The sequence below is a fragment of the Egretta garzetta genome, unplaced genomic scaffold (genome assembly GCF_000687185.1).
Source record: "Egretta garzetta isolate BGI_Z169 unplaced genomic scaffold, ASM68718v1 scaffold687, whole genome shotgun sequence".
Classification (NCBI taxonomy): Eukaryota; Metazoa; Chordata; class Aves; order Pelecaniformes; family Ardeidae; genus Egretta; species Egretta garzetta.
The window spans coordinates 57,661-73,750 of NW_009260396.1; the positions used below are offsets into that span (position 1 = coordinate 57,661).

At 48.0% G+C, this 16,090-nt stretch overlaps 1 protein-coding gene across 1 annotated transcript in view; it reads left to right on the top strand.

The window, feature by feature from the left end:
- RMDN3 (regulator of microtubule dynamics 3) overlaps positions 1–16,090 on the top strand; it is a 61,813-nt gene that overhangs the window by 22,202 nt on the left and 23,521 nt on the right. Inside the window, exons 6-8 of the mRNA XM_035898533.1 lie at positions 3,667–3,934; positions 5,734–5,836; positions 7,028–7,088. Coding sequence (XP_035754426.1) covers positions 3,667–3,934; positions 5,734–5,836; positions 7,028–7,088 — 432 coding nt within the window. The remainder of the gene's footprint in view (positions 1–3,666; positions 3,935–5,733; positions 5,837–7,027; positions 7,089–16,090) is intronic.

Sequence of the window (16,090 nt, forward strand, 5' to 3'; positions counted from 1 at the left end):
GGGCAGAGGCGGTGCTGAGGGCCAGGGTTTGGGGGTGGGATGGCAGGGGTAGGGGAACGGTTGGGCTGGGGGAGCTTAAAGGGCTTCTCCAACCCAAATGATTCTGTGATTCTATAATTCTAGGTTGTAGAATCACTTCATTCATCTGAAGTGGGTGTTCATACGAAAGCAAATTTGGGGAGTAAGCGATTCACGATGGCCTGATAGGTAACAAGGCTGCATAACGAATTTTAAAACTAGGTTCAGAAGGTAAGGCCTTGCTATCTAGACAGTAACCAATGCATTGAATCACCAGGCTGCCGACACAGTTTGTACAGCGTGCTGAAAAGGACGGTCCTTTTCGGCAGATAGCAGCAGGTCTCATCTGATGGTTAGAAAAGTTTAAGCCGTGATAGAGGCCGCCAACAATTCTAATGTCCAGGGAAGGTGCCCTCCTTAGGGACCTCCGGCGAGCTGCGGAGCAGGGATATGTTTTACTGCAAAACCTCACTACTTTCTTGGGAACCTCATGACGGTTCTTATGTTTGAGTTAAAATCCGTAATTAGGTTTAATGACCTAATTAAATGTTAAATGTGGAGAACTAGTGCGTAAGCAGCTCTCACCCAATGTAAAAAGAAACGGAATAGTGTGTAATTTCTCGCTCTGGTATTTATCCTACATAAATAGGTGTAATATTGTTCAGGATGGGCTGCCGTTAGTACGCAGTGTTGCATTTAGAGATGTAAATACCAGAATTTTCTAGCAGAAAATCAGGGTAGGAAATGTGAATTTTGGAAAAGACTACTCAAGCTTTTCGGCAGCCGCTGGGAGGAGGAATGGGACTGTTCTCAGTGGATAATTTCAGCTGTGTATTTGTTTCTGGCAGTTGTGTCCTTTTTAATGAAATTCAGAAGAGGAACTCGCAGTTCAGCTCCATTTTGTAAACCACGGGGACAGAAGCATCTCCTCCGATTTCATGTACAATTCATAAAAATAACCACGAGCTTTCAGGAGCCCAGAGGCCTTGGGCTGCTTCCTTTCCCTCTATTGCTTTGGCGTGGCGTTGGCCGCCTGGGCTGCTTTGCCTCCTCTGCCCATGTGCTTTTTTCGTTCCAGAGAGAAGGTTTTCATGTGCGTTCAGGATGTGTGCTGGCCAGAGACCTCAGCGTACTAAAGCACTTCTGAATTTCCCAGCATTGTAAGCCCTGAGAGAACAGGCTGATAACATCCAAATCCCTTAATCTTGCTGAAAACGCGTGAGTTTATGAAGTTACATACGCCATGACTTGCCTTTTTAAACCGGCAGCATTGCGTTTCAGCTGTCCTGGAGAAAACACCTTTTTGTGGTGGAGAAAAAAAGTGCCCAGGAGCCATCCCCCGCTGCTTGTTTTTAACGACCGTGCTGTGTTTTGGGAGCCTTGGGCGTGGAAAGTGGTTTCAGCTGAAGCATGGAGACCTTTGCAGTGTTGTAGTGAGGTGCAGCTGCGTCGCCCGCAACTGTGCTGCGTGGTGGCTTGGGGTGGGAAATCAGAGAATTTGAGGAGCTTGTGTTTATTTACCAAAAAATGCGGTGGTCTAGAGAACTAATAAATATCATTTATCTTCAGAAAATATCACAAAATGAAGCATTTAACTCCAGCTCTGCCGGTGCCCCCCTACCACCGTGGGGCTGCGTTACCCGTTAACGTAGGGCTGCCTGCTTGGTCTCCAGCCTCTCCGCTGGTAGCGCTCGCTGTCCTGGCTTTGCAGCGATAAGGCTGACTGTTAACGTTATTTCTTGTCTTAAAATGTTTTCGGTACAAAGTGGTGTGTTTTAAAAGTCTGCAGATGAGAGCTGGAGGCTGTGGTAAGTGAGGGCGTGCGGTGCCCTCTACCAGAGAGGGAAACGCTTGAGCCTTATGGATGGTTCTCAGAAACCTGATGCCTCGATAGCCAAATGTGTCTTGTTATCTACGTGTGGCCAAATTGCTGCAACTGCTTGCTTCAGATACGGGCTTTGGTCATGTATCTTTGTCTCCAGACAAAGGCAGCTTCGCCCAGGGAGCGCTGGGCTCTCCCTCGGAGGGGAAATCCAGCCAAGAGCACAGCTGTAGCTACCGAACGCCCCCAGCCTTCTGGAGTCACCTTTGATTCCAGCAGAACTTTTGAAGTTCAACACACAGCTTGGGCGCAGTTTAATTGGGAAACAAGTACAAGAGTCCCCTAGGCTGGAGCGTTCGTGGGGTTTGAAGTAGCGTGCTTCAGAAAGTGAGCTTTCTACTCAGATAAACCCACACCATCTAAATACAAAAGAGCACGTTTGCAAATGACTGGCTGACCTGCGCTCATCCTTCAGTTAAGGGCTCGCAGAGAAACATGAGGGGGACAAACAGAGAGTCATCTTTAAAAAGAAATTAGTTCTGTAAGTAGACACCCCACTGCTATGGTATCAGTCAATATATAGGGTGATGAAACCCTGGCAGGGGTTGCCCAGAGAGGTGGTGGAGGCCCCATCCCTGGGAACACTCCAGGCCAGGTTGGACGGGGCTGTGAGCAACCTGATGTGGTTAGCGGTGTCCCTTCTCCCTGCAGGGGGGTTGGGTGACCTCTAGGGGTCCCTTCCAACCCAAACCAGTCTGTGGTTGGTTCTGTGGTTGGTTCTGTGGTTGGTTCTGTGGTTGGTTCTGGAGAGGTGGTGGAGGCCCCATCCCTGGGAACACTCCAGGCCAGGTTGGACGGGGCTGTGAGCAACCTGATGTGGTTAGCGGTGTCCCTTCTCCCTGCAGGGGGGTTGGGTGACCTCTAGGGGTCCCTTCCAACCCAAACCAGTCTGTGGTTGGTTCTGTGGTTGGTTCTGTGGTTGGTTCTGTGGTTGGTTCTATGGTATAATGCTGTCTTAAATTCCCAGCTGAGGTGCCTGTATATGGCTTGGGGCAGTTTAATTTTGGCCATTTGCAGAAACTTTGGTCTGAGCTCTGTCCTGGTTCGTTTGACTCATTTAGCAGGCAGTCATTGCCTGCGTTTTTGTGCACATGGTGGTTTTTTGTGGCTCATCTGCTGTCTCCTCGCTGGACTTCTCACTCATGTGAAACAGTTTTGATCGCTCTCCTACTGTTTTGTACCTTTTACCACGTCAGCGTGAACAAGCTGTTCCATATTTAGCGCTCAGACAAGATGTTGGAGGTACTAGATACTTCCAAAACAGCTGCTGCGTCTGAAATTTCCTGGAAGAAGCTAAAAAACTCAGGTTATATTTTCCACACGGGTGAGCGCGTCGGATTTTGTGTTGAAATTCTCTTTTATAATCCCTACATTTAACTGAATTGTCCTGGCTCTGTTCTTGGTTGGTTGATTCTCTCACGTTGAAGTTAGAAGGCCTAAGAGAAGCTGTTATGGTGTGCGGGTGAGATGTGGACACTAGGGGCCGAGTTCTACTTAACTTGGGGGTGGGGGGCTTCTTCCTCCAGCTTTTTGAGGTTGGGTGTATCTGGCAAGACATAATGACTGGTGTGTTACTCGAGACGCTTGGATTGCACGCTGTTCTCCAGGATAAGCTGGGATACTCCTCTTCCTCTACTGGGAAGAATTGTTTTTTCTGGACCGTCTGTATAAAACTGTCACAGGCTGCACAGCATCTCCTCAAACTGATTTTCTGTTGTTGTTTTTTGTTGTGGTTTTTTTTTTTTTTTTTTCCTTTTTCCTCGAAGGTACACCACCGCCAATGCTGAGTCCGATTATGACCGGGAGTCCGAGAGAGAGAGCGAAGAAGGAGAAGACGAAGTGAGCTGTGAAACAGTGAGGACTGCGCGACGGGATTCCCTGGATCTCATCAACGAGGATGAAACGCATTTAATCTCGGATTCCTCGGTGGAGGAAGGCCTGGGTCAGCTACTGCAGCAGGCTGACCGCCTGCACAGCGGGGATGAGCAGGAGAAGCGAGAGGGATTCCAGCTGCTGCTGAATAACAAGCTGGCGGTAAAGGTTGCCTTTTTATATTTTCCAGCAGGGATTTGTGCTTTCAGCGAAATAGCTGGGGGAGAGGGAATTGCATATCTTAGCAGGGTCCAGGTCCTCCACAACAACTGGGCCAGCTTCCAGTGGCCCCCTTCCTCGGGAGCAGCCTGGGAACGGGGCTGAAGGCCAAAATTGTTCAAGCTACAGCAGCAACCAGTTCCCAGTCGCTTTCTGTCTTGGAACTCTGTGTTTCGTCGTGTCATCGCTTTCCCTGAGGGAACACACTCTGCGTGTCTAAAATATCAGCCCCATGTGTAAAACCAGTAAACCCAGCAAACATTTTGAGAACGTTTACCTCATTGCCTATGCAAGGGCTCTGTCTGTATTCGGGGAAACTTGGTCTTTCCGAGGGCTGCCCAGTGCACGTTGTGTGGTGGTTGGGGAAATGAAGAAGCTGCATATGCAAATGGGAGGGTTAGGCAACACTTAGGTGTGTATGGGTTAATGAGATGGAAAACCTGGGTGGTGCAGGTTGTTTTGCCACCTTAAAGCATGTGTGTCTCTATATCAGAGGCGATGTGAATCGATCCCCTGGTTCAGTGAACGCCGGCGCTGCCTTTGAGGTACGGGAGCGTGGCGTGGGGCTGTGATGGTTTTACTGGAGCTGTGGCCAGTAGCTAGCTGGTGCCCTTGGCCACGGACACCCAGCGGGGAAGCACGCCTTGCTGCGGCCGTGCCTGTGCCTGCTGCGGCCACACTGGCAGCCGCTCACCCAAGCACTGCAGAGCCAGCAAGGAAAACGTTTTGGGTTACCAGCCTTTGAAAAAACCTTTGTGGCTGCTGGATTTCCAGGAGTAACAGAAGAAAAGAAATAATAGATGACTTGACCGCTTCTAATTTCGAGCAGATTGGTTTTTTCCTTCCCACCAAGAAGAAACGACAGGCTTGGTGGCTTCCAGAATTCTCTTGCGTGCTTCTTTCTGGTGATTATCCCACTTCCTTTTATTTACACAAAAGAAGCCAGACTGTTGGGTGCTTCTGGTTTAAGTTTCTATTTTTTTTTTTTTTTTATTTTAAAGTAAGTTTGAGTTTTTCAGAACACATCTGCTTCAAATTTAGCAGTATGCCTACGATACCGTCCCGGATTTAAGAACAAGCATGGTTGTGAAGCTGTTTGAATGCGGGTTGGGGCATGACAAAAGTAAAATTCAGTTTGTGAATTTACTGAAGTGGTGAGATTTGGGGTGGCGTTTTTTTTCCCTGGTGTTTTGAGGTTAGCGGAGACTGCTGAAGAGCTGGCCCCAGTATGGCCTTTGAAGTGGAGGGGTAACTCTTCTCAGTGGTGCCCAATGCCAGGACAAGGGGCCATGGGCACAAGCTGAAGCAGAAGAGGTTTCAGGTGAACGTGAGGAAGAACTTCTTGACTTTGAGGGTGCCGGAGCCCTGGCCCAGGCTGCCCAGGGGGGCTGTGGAGTCTCCTTGTCTGGAGATATTCAACCCCCACCTGGATGCTGTCCTGTGCCCCCTGCTCTGGGTGAGCTCCCGAGGGCCCTGCCAACCCCTGCCAGTCTGGGGATTCTGTGGGTCCCTTGTTAGAAGGCGGCAACAATTAGACCCGTACCAGTAGCTTAATTATAAATTTGGCCATCCAGTCTGCTCTTCTGTGGTTCTGCTTCAGTTCTTGGAAGTTGGGGCCTTTCAAGGTTTCAAGAAATGTCTGTGCAACTTTTAGTATATGCCCCCACTCGATTTTTCTTTCCTGTGCTCTTTGTCAATGGCAGGATGGGTCTTGATATGTAACATTTATGTTTTTACTGCAGTATGCAGACCAGAAGGACTTCCTGTGGCGCCTGGCCCGAGCACACAGCGATATGTGCGAAATCGCGGCGGACGCAGATGAGAAGAGATCGTACGCATCTGATGGTACGGGATTGTGCGGTTGGGGGGGCAAAGGAAGGGAGGGTGTTCAAAGCTGCCATTACGCTTCAGATTTACAAACCCTATGCTTGCAAACAATGTGGGTTTTTTAGGTGAGTAGCTAGCAGGACCGGGGTGGCACGTGTTTAGAATTCTTGCTTTCTGAAAGATGGTTTAAGTGGACCAAGGGCTGGTTAAAGGTGTAAAAGTTTGTTTCTCAAACCTATCGTCCATATCCTGTGTGGTATTAAGATAAATAAGTTTTTGCTGTGACGCATTTAATTTTTTGTGTTGCTAACACGTGCAGATATAAAAAAGAAATATGTTGTAAAGTGTTAGAGGAATCAGTTTAACTTCATTTCCTCATCCTTCTTTACTCTCTTGACTGTGGTTTGTTTGCAAGATTGTAGGTGGGTCAGAATAAAACAAAAACCCCATCCTTGTTACAGTTAAGTTGTGCAACAGAAGATACTATTCTAAATAATTTCTGCCCGGTCTATTACCCACATAACTAACTAGTTAATACTATAACTGTCTGATAGAATTGTTCCCTCCTGCAAATCAGTGTAGCCATTTAAAACCTGAAATGTTAAGGGTTTTTTTGCCCAGGGAGGTGGTCAAGTCCCCATCCCTGGAGGTATTTAAAAGAAGTGTAGATGAGGTGCTTAGGGACATGGTTTAGTGGTGGGATGGCAGGGTTAGGTTAACGGTTGGACTCGATGATCTTAAAGATCTTTTCCAACCAAAGTGATTCTATGATTCTATGATTTTGATAGTCCTTTTAGCCTTCAGTAGGTACTAAGTTTTCAGCTTTTTGAGACTGCAGGCTCTTGGAGGAGAGGGGGCTGAGTGGAGCTGTGAAATGCATCAGAACAAACCCACTGACAGCCCTAATTAACTTGTCTTAAGGTGGTGTGGAAGATGGTTTCTGTGCTTCCAAATGAGGTGCAACCATGTTGACAGGTCAACACAATTTGCTGCTGCGCTACAAATTTCCATCATCTCAGAGTGGTCTTGGATACTCCGTATCGCTGCAGGAGTATGAAATTCTTTACGGGCCATTTGCAAGCCCCCATGTATTACAAAGTTAACAAATACACAACCTTCTTGCCATTCTGTTGTTGTACTCTAACAGCTTCAGAGACAGAAGGAGAGAGAAAGTGGCTGAATTTCTTCCCTCTCACCACTTACTTGCAGGGAAAGAAGAGCTAGAAATTGCCTTGCAGAAATGGGACCACAGTGCGGAGTGCCATCAGTGGTAAGTAACTCTTTACTTCTTGCTTTTAAGAAGCATAAGGAAAAGGGCTTGGAGATCGTTGTGAGCTGAGCTGCATGTAAAAGCTTTAAAAAAAAAAAAAAAAAAAAAAAAAAACAACCCAAAAACTTATTTGCTCTTACTTGGAGTATTCTACATTGATGTTGTTTTCCGTAAAAAGCCATTTTTAACAGCTTTGGTTAATGCACATAAGGAATGGCTCGACAGGTGGTAGGTTTGGTTGGGATTATAGCAACAAAATCTGCTTTGCTTATGCCAGTTGTATTATGAATTTCTCTCCGAGACGAGATGTCCAGAAGAGTTCTTGAGCAAGAGCTCCCAAATACAACCATGAACTTGCTTGGGGGCTAAGAACAGATTGCAACCAAGGCTTTTGCGAGTCTGCACCTAACGAGTCGATGAACTTTGGTGGTGGTAGTGAAGGACGAACTTCCAGGTGAGGCTTGGAGAAACAAGCGGTCGACAGAATGAGCTCGGGAGGAATAAACGCCACGAGCTCCGTTTTGGTGTTCACGAATGCCACGAGCTCCGTTTTGGTGTTCACCAGGCTGGGTTTAGCAGAGCAGGCATCCTTTGGGCTGCCTGTAGCTTAAGCGCGTGCATTCTGGAAAGGTGAAGGGAAGGCAGGTTTGTTTAGAAACAGGGAATCGTGCAGTTCCCATTGCAGGCAGAGGACAGTTGCTTGCTCAGCAGCTGGCATTGGGGCACAGATCTGTGCCCGGGCGGGATGCTCTGAGTGTCTTGGCATGGAAAGGAGCTCAGCTCCCATTGGCAGTGCTTCTGATTGTGCAGACCCTGGGAAAATGCTTATCGGAGCGCCCTGTCCTGTGCTGGGTGTAGATGGGCTGCCAAAGAACATGTTCCATGCAGATAACTCGCAGAAAGCAAGTTCTTGAGTTTGAGAGCTCGCTATGGCCAGGCTCCCTTTATTTTCTTTCGTGAATCCTCTGTTTCCTTTGGCCCCTGTTCAGCCCCCGACAGTAACGTGCGTATCCTTCAGAGCCGAGCTCCCAGCCAGCTGTGCAGCTGTGGGGGCAAAGTCTGAAAAGTTACATACTAAATACGAACGGAACGGGGTTTTTCCTTTGTGTTCCTCCAGCATTCTTGGATTAATCGCTGGTTTTCACTCTGTTCCTGACATCTCGGGAATGCTCTGTTGCGCAGAGATGCTCGCTTTACGTCAAGAGGTGATGTATTTGCCTCAGTCAGCCAGGCCTGTGAGCGTGGGCTTAGCCTGTGCCAATGTTCTTGGATTCCTTTTAACTCTGGGGTGAGTAGAAGCATCATTCTTATCAGCCAGCCTTCTGTAGTCTCCTGGAGAGTGGCTTCTGGCCTGGCACTGCTGTGTTCTGCTCGAGGATGCTGCTTGTCGCTCTGCAAAGCACTCTGGCTTTGAAAATCATTGTGACAGCAGTATATGGTGCTTATTTTTTTGGTTTTTTTTTTTTTTTTTCCATGGTAAAAGGTGAAATGATGTGTGGTTCAGCCAAGCAAGGTGTCTTATGTTTGCAGAAATGCTGCAGCTGGTTGGGATTTCAGCCAGGAGGCAGGCAAGGGGGAAGGTACCTTGCTCTCTTCAGCAGCCTGAACAAACAGGCTTGGGTTGTGACTTGCACGTGGAATTGAAAGGATTGCTCTCCTCTTTCAAAAACACACCCCAAGAGAGCCCATAGAGCGGTACGGGTGTTTGTAGAGGTAAAGCAATACGCTTTTCTGGTGTTGCGGGGAATTCCTTGATGAACAGTGTTTATCAGCAGTTGCTGTGAAGGACTGACAACGTGGAAAATAGAATGGAAGATAAATATTCATTGTGACAGCAGTATATGGTGCTTATTTTTTTGGGGTGGTTTTTTTTTTTTTACACAAAGATTTTTTTTATTTTTTTTTTTCCATGGTAAAAGGTGAAATGATGTGTGGTTCAGCCAAGCAAGGTGTCTTATGTTTGCAGAAATGCTGCAGCTGGTTGGGATTTCAGCCAGGAGGCAGGCAAGGGGGAAGGTACCTTGCTCTCTTCAGCAGCCTGAACAAACAGGCTTGGGTTGTGACTTGCACGTGGAATTGAAAGGATTGCTCTCCTCTTTCAAAAACACACCCCAAGAGAGCCCATAGAGCGGTACGGGTGTTTGTAGAGGTAAAGCAATACGCTTTTCTGGTGTTGCGGGGAATTCCTTGATGAACAGTGTTTATCAGCAGTTGCTGTGAAGGACTGACAACGTGGAAAATAGAATGGAAGATAAATATTTTTTTCTAATAGAAACTATTGGGCAAAACAGGATGTTGGATATCTTATTACTAAATAAGATCGGCGCTCTTCTGCAATGAGTGAATTTATTGGGAGGATCAGTGTGGACTACTGGCATCCAAATAAGTGCCTTCATCGTCTTGAAAAGACTTTCTATTTTAGCTCTTAGTGATGGATTGCTGTTCTTGCGTCAAGCATTAATGTGAAGGAAGAGTACTGGGACAGAGTGTGACTGATCTGTAGCCTTTGGCTTTGTCTGCTGGTTTAACGTCGGGAAGGAATGGGGTTTTAGTTGCCAGGTTGAGACTTGAAGCTTGTAAGCCACTTGGACACGTGATAGTTTGGTGTTTTTACAAAGCAAGGTTCTACTTCAGGGCGTAATCGGCAGCTCAGCCTTGTCGTTCAGAGTTGGTAGCGTGCAGAAGGCTGTAATGGGATGTTTAGTCCTGCGACTCCGGTAGAAAACCTCCAGCCTTTCGAGCTGAGATGCTCTCGGTGCCTCTTACAACCTGGGCTCCCCTCTTCCCACAGCAGTTTTGCTGAGAGAGCGCACAGTTCTGCTCCTGGTAGACCCTTTCCAAACAGGGTAAGGCTTCTGGACATCAACGTCTTGCTGCTCGTTCCAGACAGCTGCTGGAGAAGGGAAATAGCAGAGCAGCATGGGGGAGGCATGGGCTTTATTGGAAACGAGCATGTAACTGCCTTTATCAGCTGCAGAAATAATTATTTTCTGCCACGAATAGAACAGGAACTTATTCCCTTTCCAGCTCTGCATGGGTCAGGGGGTGGTCGCAAGCTGTTTTAATGGCAGCCTCTTTTTGTGCTAATTAATAGTACCCTGAGAAAAAAATTATTGCTAATGAAATGGTGCTTAAAACATGAGAGACACATATATATGAAAAATGTAGGCTAAAACATGGTTTCAAAAGACACTATAGGTTGTCTTCCTTTTACCTGAGCAATGGGCACATCGCTCAGCATTACCTTTGGTTCCTGTGCTGTCTGTAGGAGCAACGTTTAGGAAAATACATCTAAAAAAGAAAAGGAGCAAGTGCAATGGTTGCTTTCCCTCAGCGAGCCATCCTTACCTGCAGCGTCTTCGCAGCCCGTGATGGAGCGGTCCTCCCCGAGGTGGTGCAATCTTGTTATAACCTCTTGGTTCCTGCCGCTTCCGTACCGTCCCCTGGTGCAGATCCCAGAATTTAACATGCTCGGTGTAGAACACCCCCGCTGCTTACTCTGTTTGGAATTGCCAGTAGAGGTTTTAAAGCTTTTTTGGTTCTGATTTTATGCCCTGGCTCCTGCTTGATGGAGAAACGAACAGAGAATGACGAGTCCCATGTCTTTTTTCAAACACTGATTTATTCTGTCGTGGTTCTCTCTTTAGCATCTGTTTCCCTTGCTGAAAAATCCTAATCTTTTATTCTCCTTTTTCCTAGGGAATCACTCCATTCTCTCTCGTCATCCACATTGTCTTTCCCATATTATTCTCTTCCTACAATACCTTTTTTCAGACAAAAAGGACGGGAATTCCCTGCAGAACACAGGCTGTGGGGGCAGCCTGGGTCTGTGTAACACTAACGTGATGATCCTTTTCATTCTTAACTTCCGTACGCAGTCGTCGACGTTGTCTTTCTCTTTCCCACAACATACTGGATTGGTGGTTTAATAGAAATATTCCCAGTGACTTTCCTGTCTCCTCTGTGTGGTACAGGCTGTGTGAAGCCTGTGGTTGTGCAGGTATAGTTAGGGTTGCATTTTTCCTGCGAGCATTATTACACGCTGACCATCATTTTCTATTTTACCAGTCGCCACTGAATGCTTATAGAATCATAGACTGTTTTGGGTTGGAAGGGACCCCTAGAGGTCACCCAGCCCAACCCCCCTGCAGGGAGCAGGGACACCTTGAACCACATCAGGTTGCTCACAGCCCCCTCCAACCTGGCCTGGAATGTTCCCAGGGATGGGGCCTCCACCACCTCTCTGGGCAACCCCTGCCAGGGTTTCACCACCCTCATTGGAAAGAATTTCTTCCTTAGATCCAGTCTAACCCTCCCCTGCTTCAGTTTAAAGCCATCCCCCCTTGTCCTGTCCCAGCTGGCCCTACTAAAAAGCTTGTCCCCCCCTTTCCTCTGGGCCCCCTTTAAGCCCTGAGCGGCCGCACTCAGCTCTGCCCGCAGCCTTCTCTTCTCCAGGCTGAACAAGCCCAACTCTCCCAGCCTGGCCTCCTAGCAGAGGGACTACTTAAGATGCAGTTGTGCTGGTTTTTGGTGCTTATTCGTTGCTCTCTATGCTGTATTATTTGCTTCTGCTGCGCAAATCGTTGCCTGTTTTATTGGCTCTAAGGTGTGATGCTTGCCAAGCGAGACAGAAGATCCTCTGCATACACTCACTGCAGCAAGTAAAACTCGCACCCCCCCAGTGTCTCACAGTTATTGCAGCGATGACTGATGTTTTAAAGCAACAAACAAAGAAAATAACTTTGGGAACGAGACGGGATTTGTGTGTGCTGGCGAAGGCAGCGCTGAGCAGAGCGTGACTGGCGGCAGCGTCGCAGCCTTGTGTGGCTGGTTGGCCTGGAGGCTTTGGCAGCCTGGTCCCAAGTGGTTTCTCAAGAACGATGGAGAAAGCAGTAAGTGTCTGGGACTGTGTCTGGAGCAGCCTTGGGATCTGCCCAAATACGAAGGAGAGCCCTTTCATGGATCTCTTGGGTCTTCTTGACATATTTGGTACAAAGCTGTTATTGTAGTCACTTTTTCTTGGAAGCCGCTGGTCCCAGCTGGTCCCAACAGAGCCATCTCCGCAGGGCTGGTGACAACAGAAGAGAGATTTGATCAGTGCTGCACAGACAAGCCAGCCTTTGTGCCGTGGGACTGATCTCGGGCTGCGCCCCCCTTGCAGGCACCGCCTGGGGATATAGAAACATCTGAGCGTTGTGTTGGGCGGTTGGTGTGTTTAGTACCTGCAGGACAGATTCATATGTTGTAGGCTGATTGATACTGTCCCAAACGTCCTTAATGCTGGTATCTGTCTTATAATTACCCGATTCCTACTTTTGATACAGACATCTCTGCTTTAACTGTAAAAAAAATCTCTGAACACAGATACTGCTGATTACTGCCCGAGCTGATTTCTGTCCCTGCTCCCTGCAGGGGGGTTGGACCAGATGACCTCTAAGGGTCCCTTCCAACCCAAAACATTCTATGATTCTGTCGTTCTGATTTCAGCTCGTGAATAGGAGGACAGAGCAAGTTTGTAAGCCTGTTCTTGCTTGCTTTTAGGGATGGATGGCAGAGGGGTCGATCACCGCGCACGCCTGCGTGGGTGACGTCCCTCACAAATGAAGCAAGGGAAACAATTCTGGCCCTGTTAGAATCCCCTGTCTGTTTTGGCGTGGCTGTTCGCAGCGCAACTGCAAGCACATAACAGCAGCCTTAGGGCTCAGGAGAGGGTAACGTGTTGTGTGTTTGCCTTGGCTTCCGCTCCTCTTGCTAAAAGAAACCTTGGAAGTACAGCCAGGGCAGTGAGGGATTTTGGAGGTCCGTCTGGGAAAAATTTTGCAGGTGCTGTGTCACCAGGCTGTTTGCTGACAGCTGAAAGCTGTCATTGCAGAAGGAGTAACACGCTCTGGCCCTGTACATGTTATAAGAGAAGTGGGAGGAGGATGTGGCTCTTGGGTTGGATGAGCACCTGAAATATCCCCTCTCTTCTGAAGAGTCTGTCGCTTTGGCGGAACATCTTCCACACTTGGTAGCCACTGAACTGTGTGCCAGCCCTTCTGGATTCCGTTGGTACATCTGGCTGTCCATGGGTAGATCTGAGTTTCTTGCAAAGTGACAGCATTCCGGCTATGACTTGGAGATGGCTTTGATTTTAACAGCTGGCAGTATTTCAGGGTTTAACTCTTCGTGGATTACTGCCCAGATCTGGCCAATTTGGAGCTATGTCTGGATTTATGAGCTGAGCATTTCCCGTTCCCCAGGTGGATTAAACAGGGATTTACTGGTGGTATAGATTAGGGCAGAAGTGACTATAGCAAATAGGAATGGGCGTTGGAAGGTATTTCAGAACTTGGAGGAGGAAAAAATAGCATGTGGCTAGAGCTGCCGGAGAGCATCCCACCAACGCAGGAGGGTCCCTCCCTTCATCGGGGCCGTCGGTACCCTGATGCATCTCCACATCCCAAGCCACGGGGGCTCCCAGAGTGGGGACACCGGAGAGGAGCCAAGGAAGAGAAAGCGCTGAAAAGTATGAGCAGGGACAAAAGAAATCTCAGCAGGGATCGCAACTCCCTCCTCCGCTTGGAAATAGTGAAGTAACTTGACATTTACAGTCTGTGAGTTGCTTTTTATTTGTCAGGCATAAAGAAGAGAGGAGTTCTGAGAACTGAGATCTTGGAGCATAGGAGTGTGTCAGTAGAAAGCTCTCATAGCACAGTTAATAGTGCCACAAATGTGGAAAACCTCTCGCATACTGCAAGAGGCTTCATTTTGCAGCTCATCTCGTCACTGTCGATGGGGGTGACGCCTTCCTTGAAAGCACCAGTGGTTCCTGCAGTCTTTTTTTATTTTTCTAGTTTGAACATCTGGCCCAGGTATGCCCAGGCTCTTTGGCAGCTCCTGGGAGGGTGGCGGAAACTCCGAGTCTCCTGAGTAAAGCCAGAGGCTTAAACAAGCGTGAGGTCACTCCATACAAATTGTCCGTTCCACACAATAAATACCATTCGTATCTTCAGGCTTCTCTGGGCATGAGTACGTTTTGTTCCGTGACGAGAACGCATATGGCCCGTTCCTACCACCTCTGGGGCAGACTGGAGGTCTCCAGCAGATAAAACCGACAGAGAAACAGAACAAGATCAAAGAGCTACCCAGCTGAGGTAGCTAACGAAGATTTTAACTTTTTTAGGATCAAGGAAAGAAGGATTGCGGTGGAGGTAGAGAAGGGGACATTTCAGCTGTTCTTCTCTGTGGCATCGTTTGAATTTTTACTTAAATCACTAATGAAAATTAACTTGGGTTTTAGCCATGTGCCTGAGTAGGGTCCTTATTAGCTAACACGTACCTTAGCGTAATTTGCCGGCTCTCCTTGGTACCTGAATATGCTCGTAGGAATGTTAATCAAGTACGAAACAGAGCACCGACCCAGAAATGTGTTTGGTTTCTCGTGTTTAAGGAGCTGAAATCACAGAGTTGGGAGGGACCTCCAGAAAGCCCCCTCGCTCGGCTCGCAGTGGTGCGTGCCAGGTACACCGAAACTGTCCCCGATCCCTTCTAGTGATGGGGCTTGTCCTGTCCCCTTCTCTCCCCTTTCTCCTGTTTTATCAAGTAGTGTGTTTAATTATATGGATATAATCCGTATATAATAACGCGTATCATATATAGCTCTATGGATTTTCCAGATACAACCTAAGCTTTGTTTTTACCTCTGTCCTCTCTAGACGTGGAAGGAGTTTAACGCGAGGAAGTATTTGTAAGAGAATACAATAGTTGTTGTATCGCCCGATGTTTTGAAAGAGCGCAGGCGTACTCAGCGCAGCCTTTCAGCCTGGAGGCGTTCTGCAAACCGTCCCTTCTCGTTCTTGTCTTACGGACCCTACCCAGCTCGTCCTTTGTTTTTGGTTTTTTTTTTCCTTTTTCATTTATTACTCAGAAATGATGTATAGCTCTTTAGCTGAGGCTTGCTAGTACAGCATCGTATGATTGCCTTGGGCTGCTGCTGAGCTACTGTAACCTTTAAATTTGATTCTCTGCAGCCCCCCTACCCCACCCCAATTACTTGATGAATTTCCTAGCATGTGCTAGTCTGCAGCCTATTTAAATTTAATCTCTACTATGTTACCCAACTTAGTGGAGTTACTTGATAGTATCAGTGTTGTTGGGGAGGGGGGGTTGCCGCTCCATTCAATGTCCATTCATTCACGGTAATTTTGAAAGAACAGTTAATTGTGGAAAAATTAGGGTAAAGGAGACTCGGGTAATTTATTCACTCCAAAGCAAAGTCGCGTTCTTTCCGATGGGTACTTCTCAGAAAAGATTAGGCAGACCTCCAGCAACGAACCGCCATCCACGTTCACCCTTCAGTGAGTGCAGATGAGCTTTGTACCAGTTACAGCTACGCTGTCCTTTGCTCACCGGAGTGTCACAAGAAGGCTGCTAGCGATCCTAAAACTTAACACACGTCAGTCTGTCTCTCTTTGTCCTCCTTCATTTCTCTAAAAGCAGGAGATCTACAGCACTTGGGCGTTTTGTTCTCGTCTCTCTCATTGCCAAGACTGGGAATTCAAGTCATAGAATCTTAGAATGGTTTGGGTTGGAAGGGACCCCTAGAGGTCATCTGGTCCACCCCCTGCAGTGAGCAGGGACACCTTGAGCCACATCAGGTTGCTCACAGCCCCCTCCAACCTGGCCTGGAATGTTCCCAGGGATGGGGCCTCCACCCCCTCTCTGGGCAACCCCTGCCAGGGTTTTTACCACCCTCACTGTAAAGAATTTCTTCCTTAGATCCAGTCTAAACCTCCCCTGCTTCAGTTTAAACCCATCCCCCCTTGTCCTGTCCCAGCTGGCCCTACTAAAAAGCTTGTCCCCCCCTTTCCTCTGGGCCCCCTTTTAAGCCCTGACCAGCCGCACTCAGCTCTGCCTGCAGCCTTCTCTTCTCCAGGCTGAACACCCCCAACTCTCCCAGCCTGGCCTCCTAGCAGAGGGGCTCCAGCCCCCGGATCATTTTAGTAGCCCTCCTCTGGCCC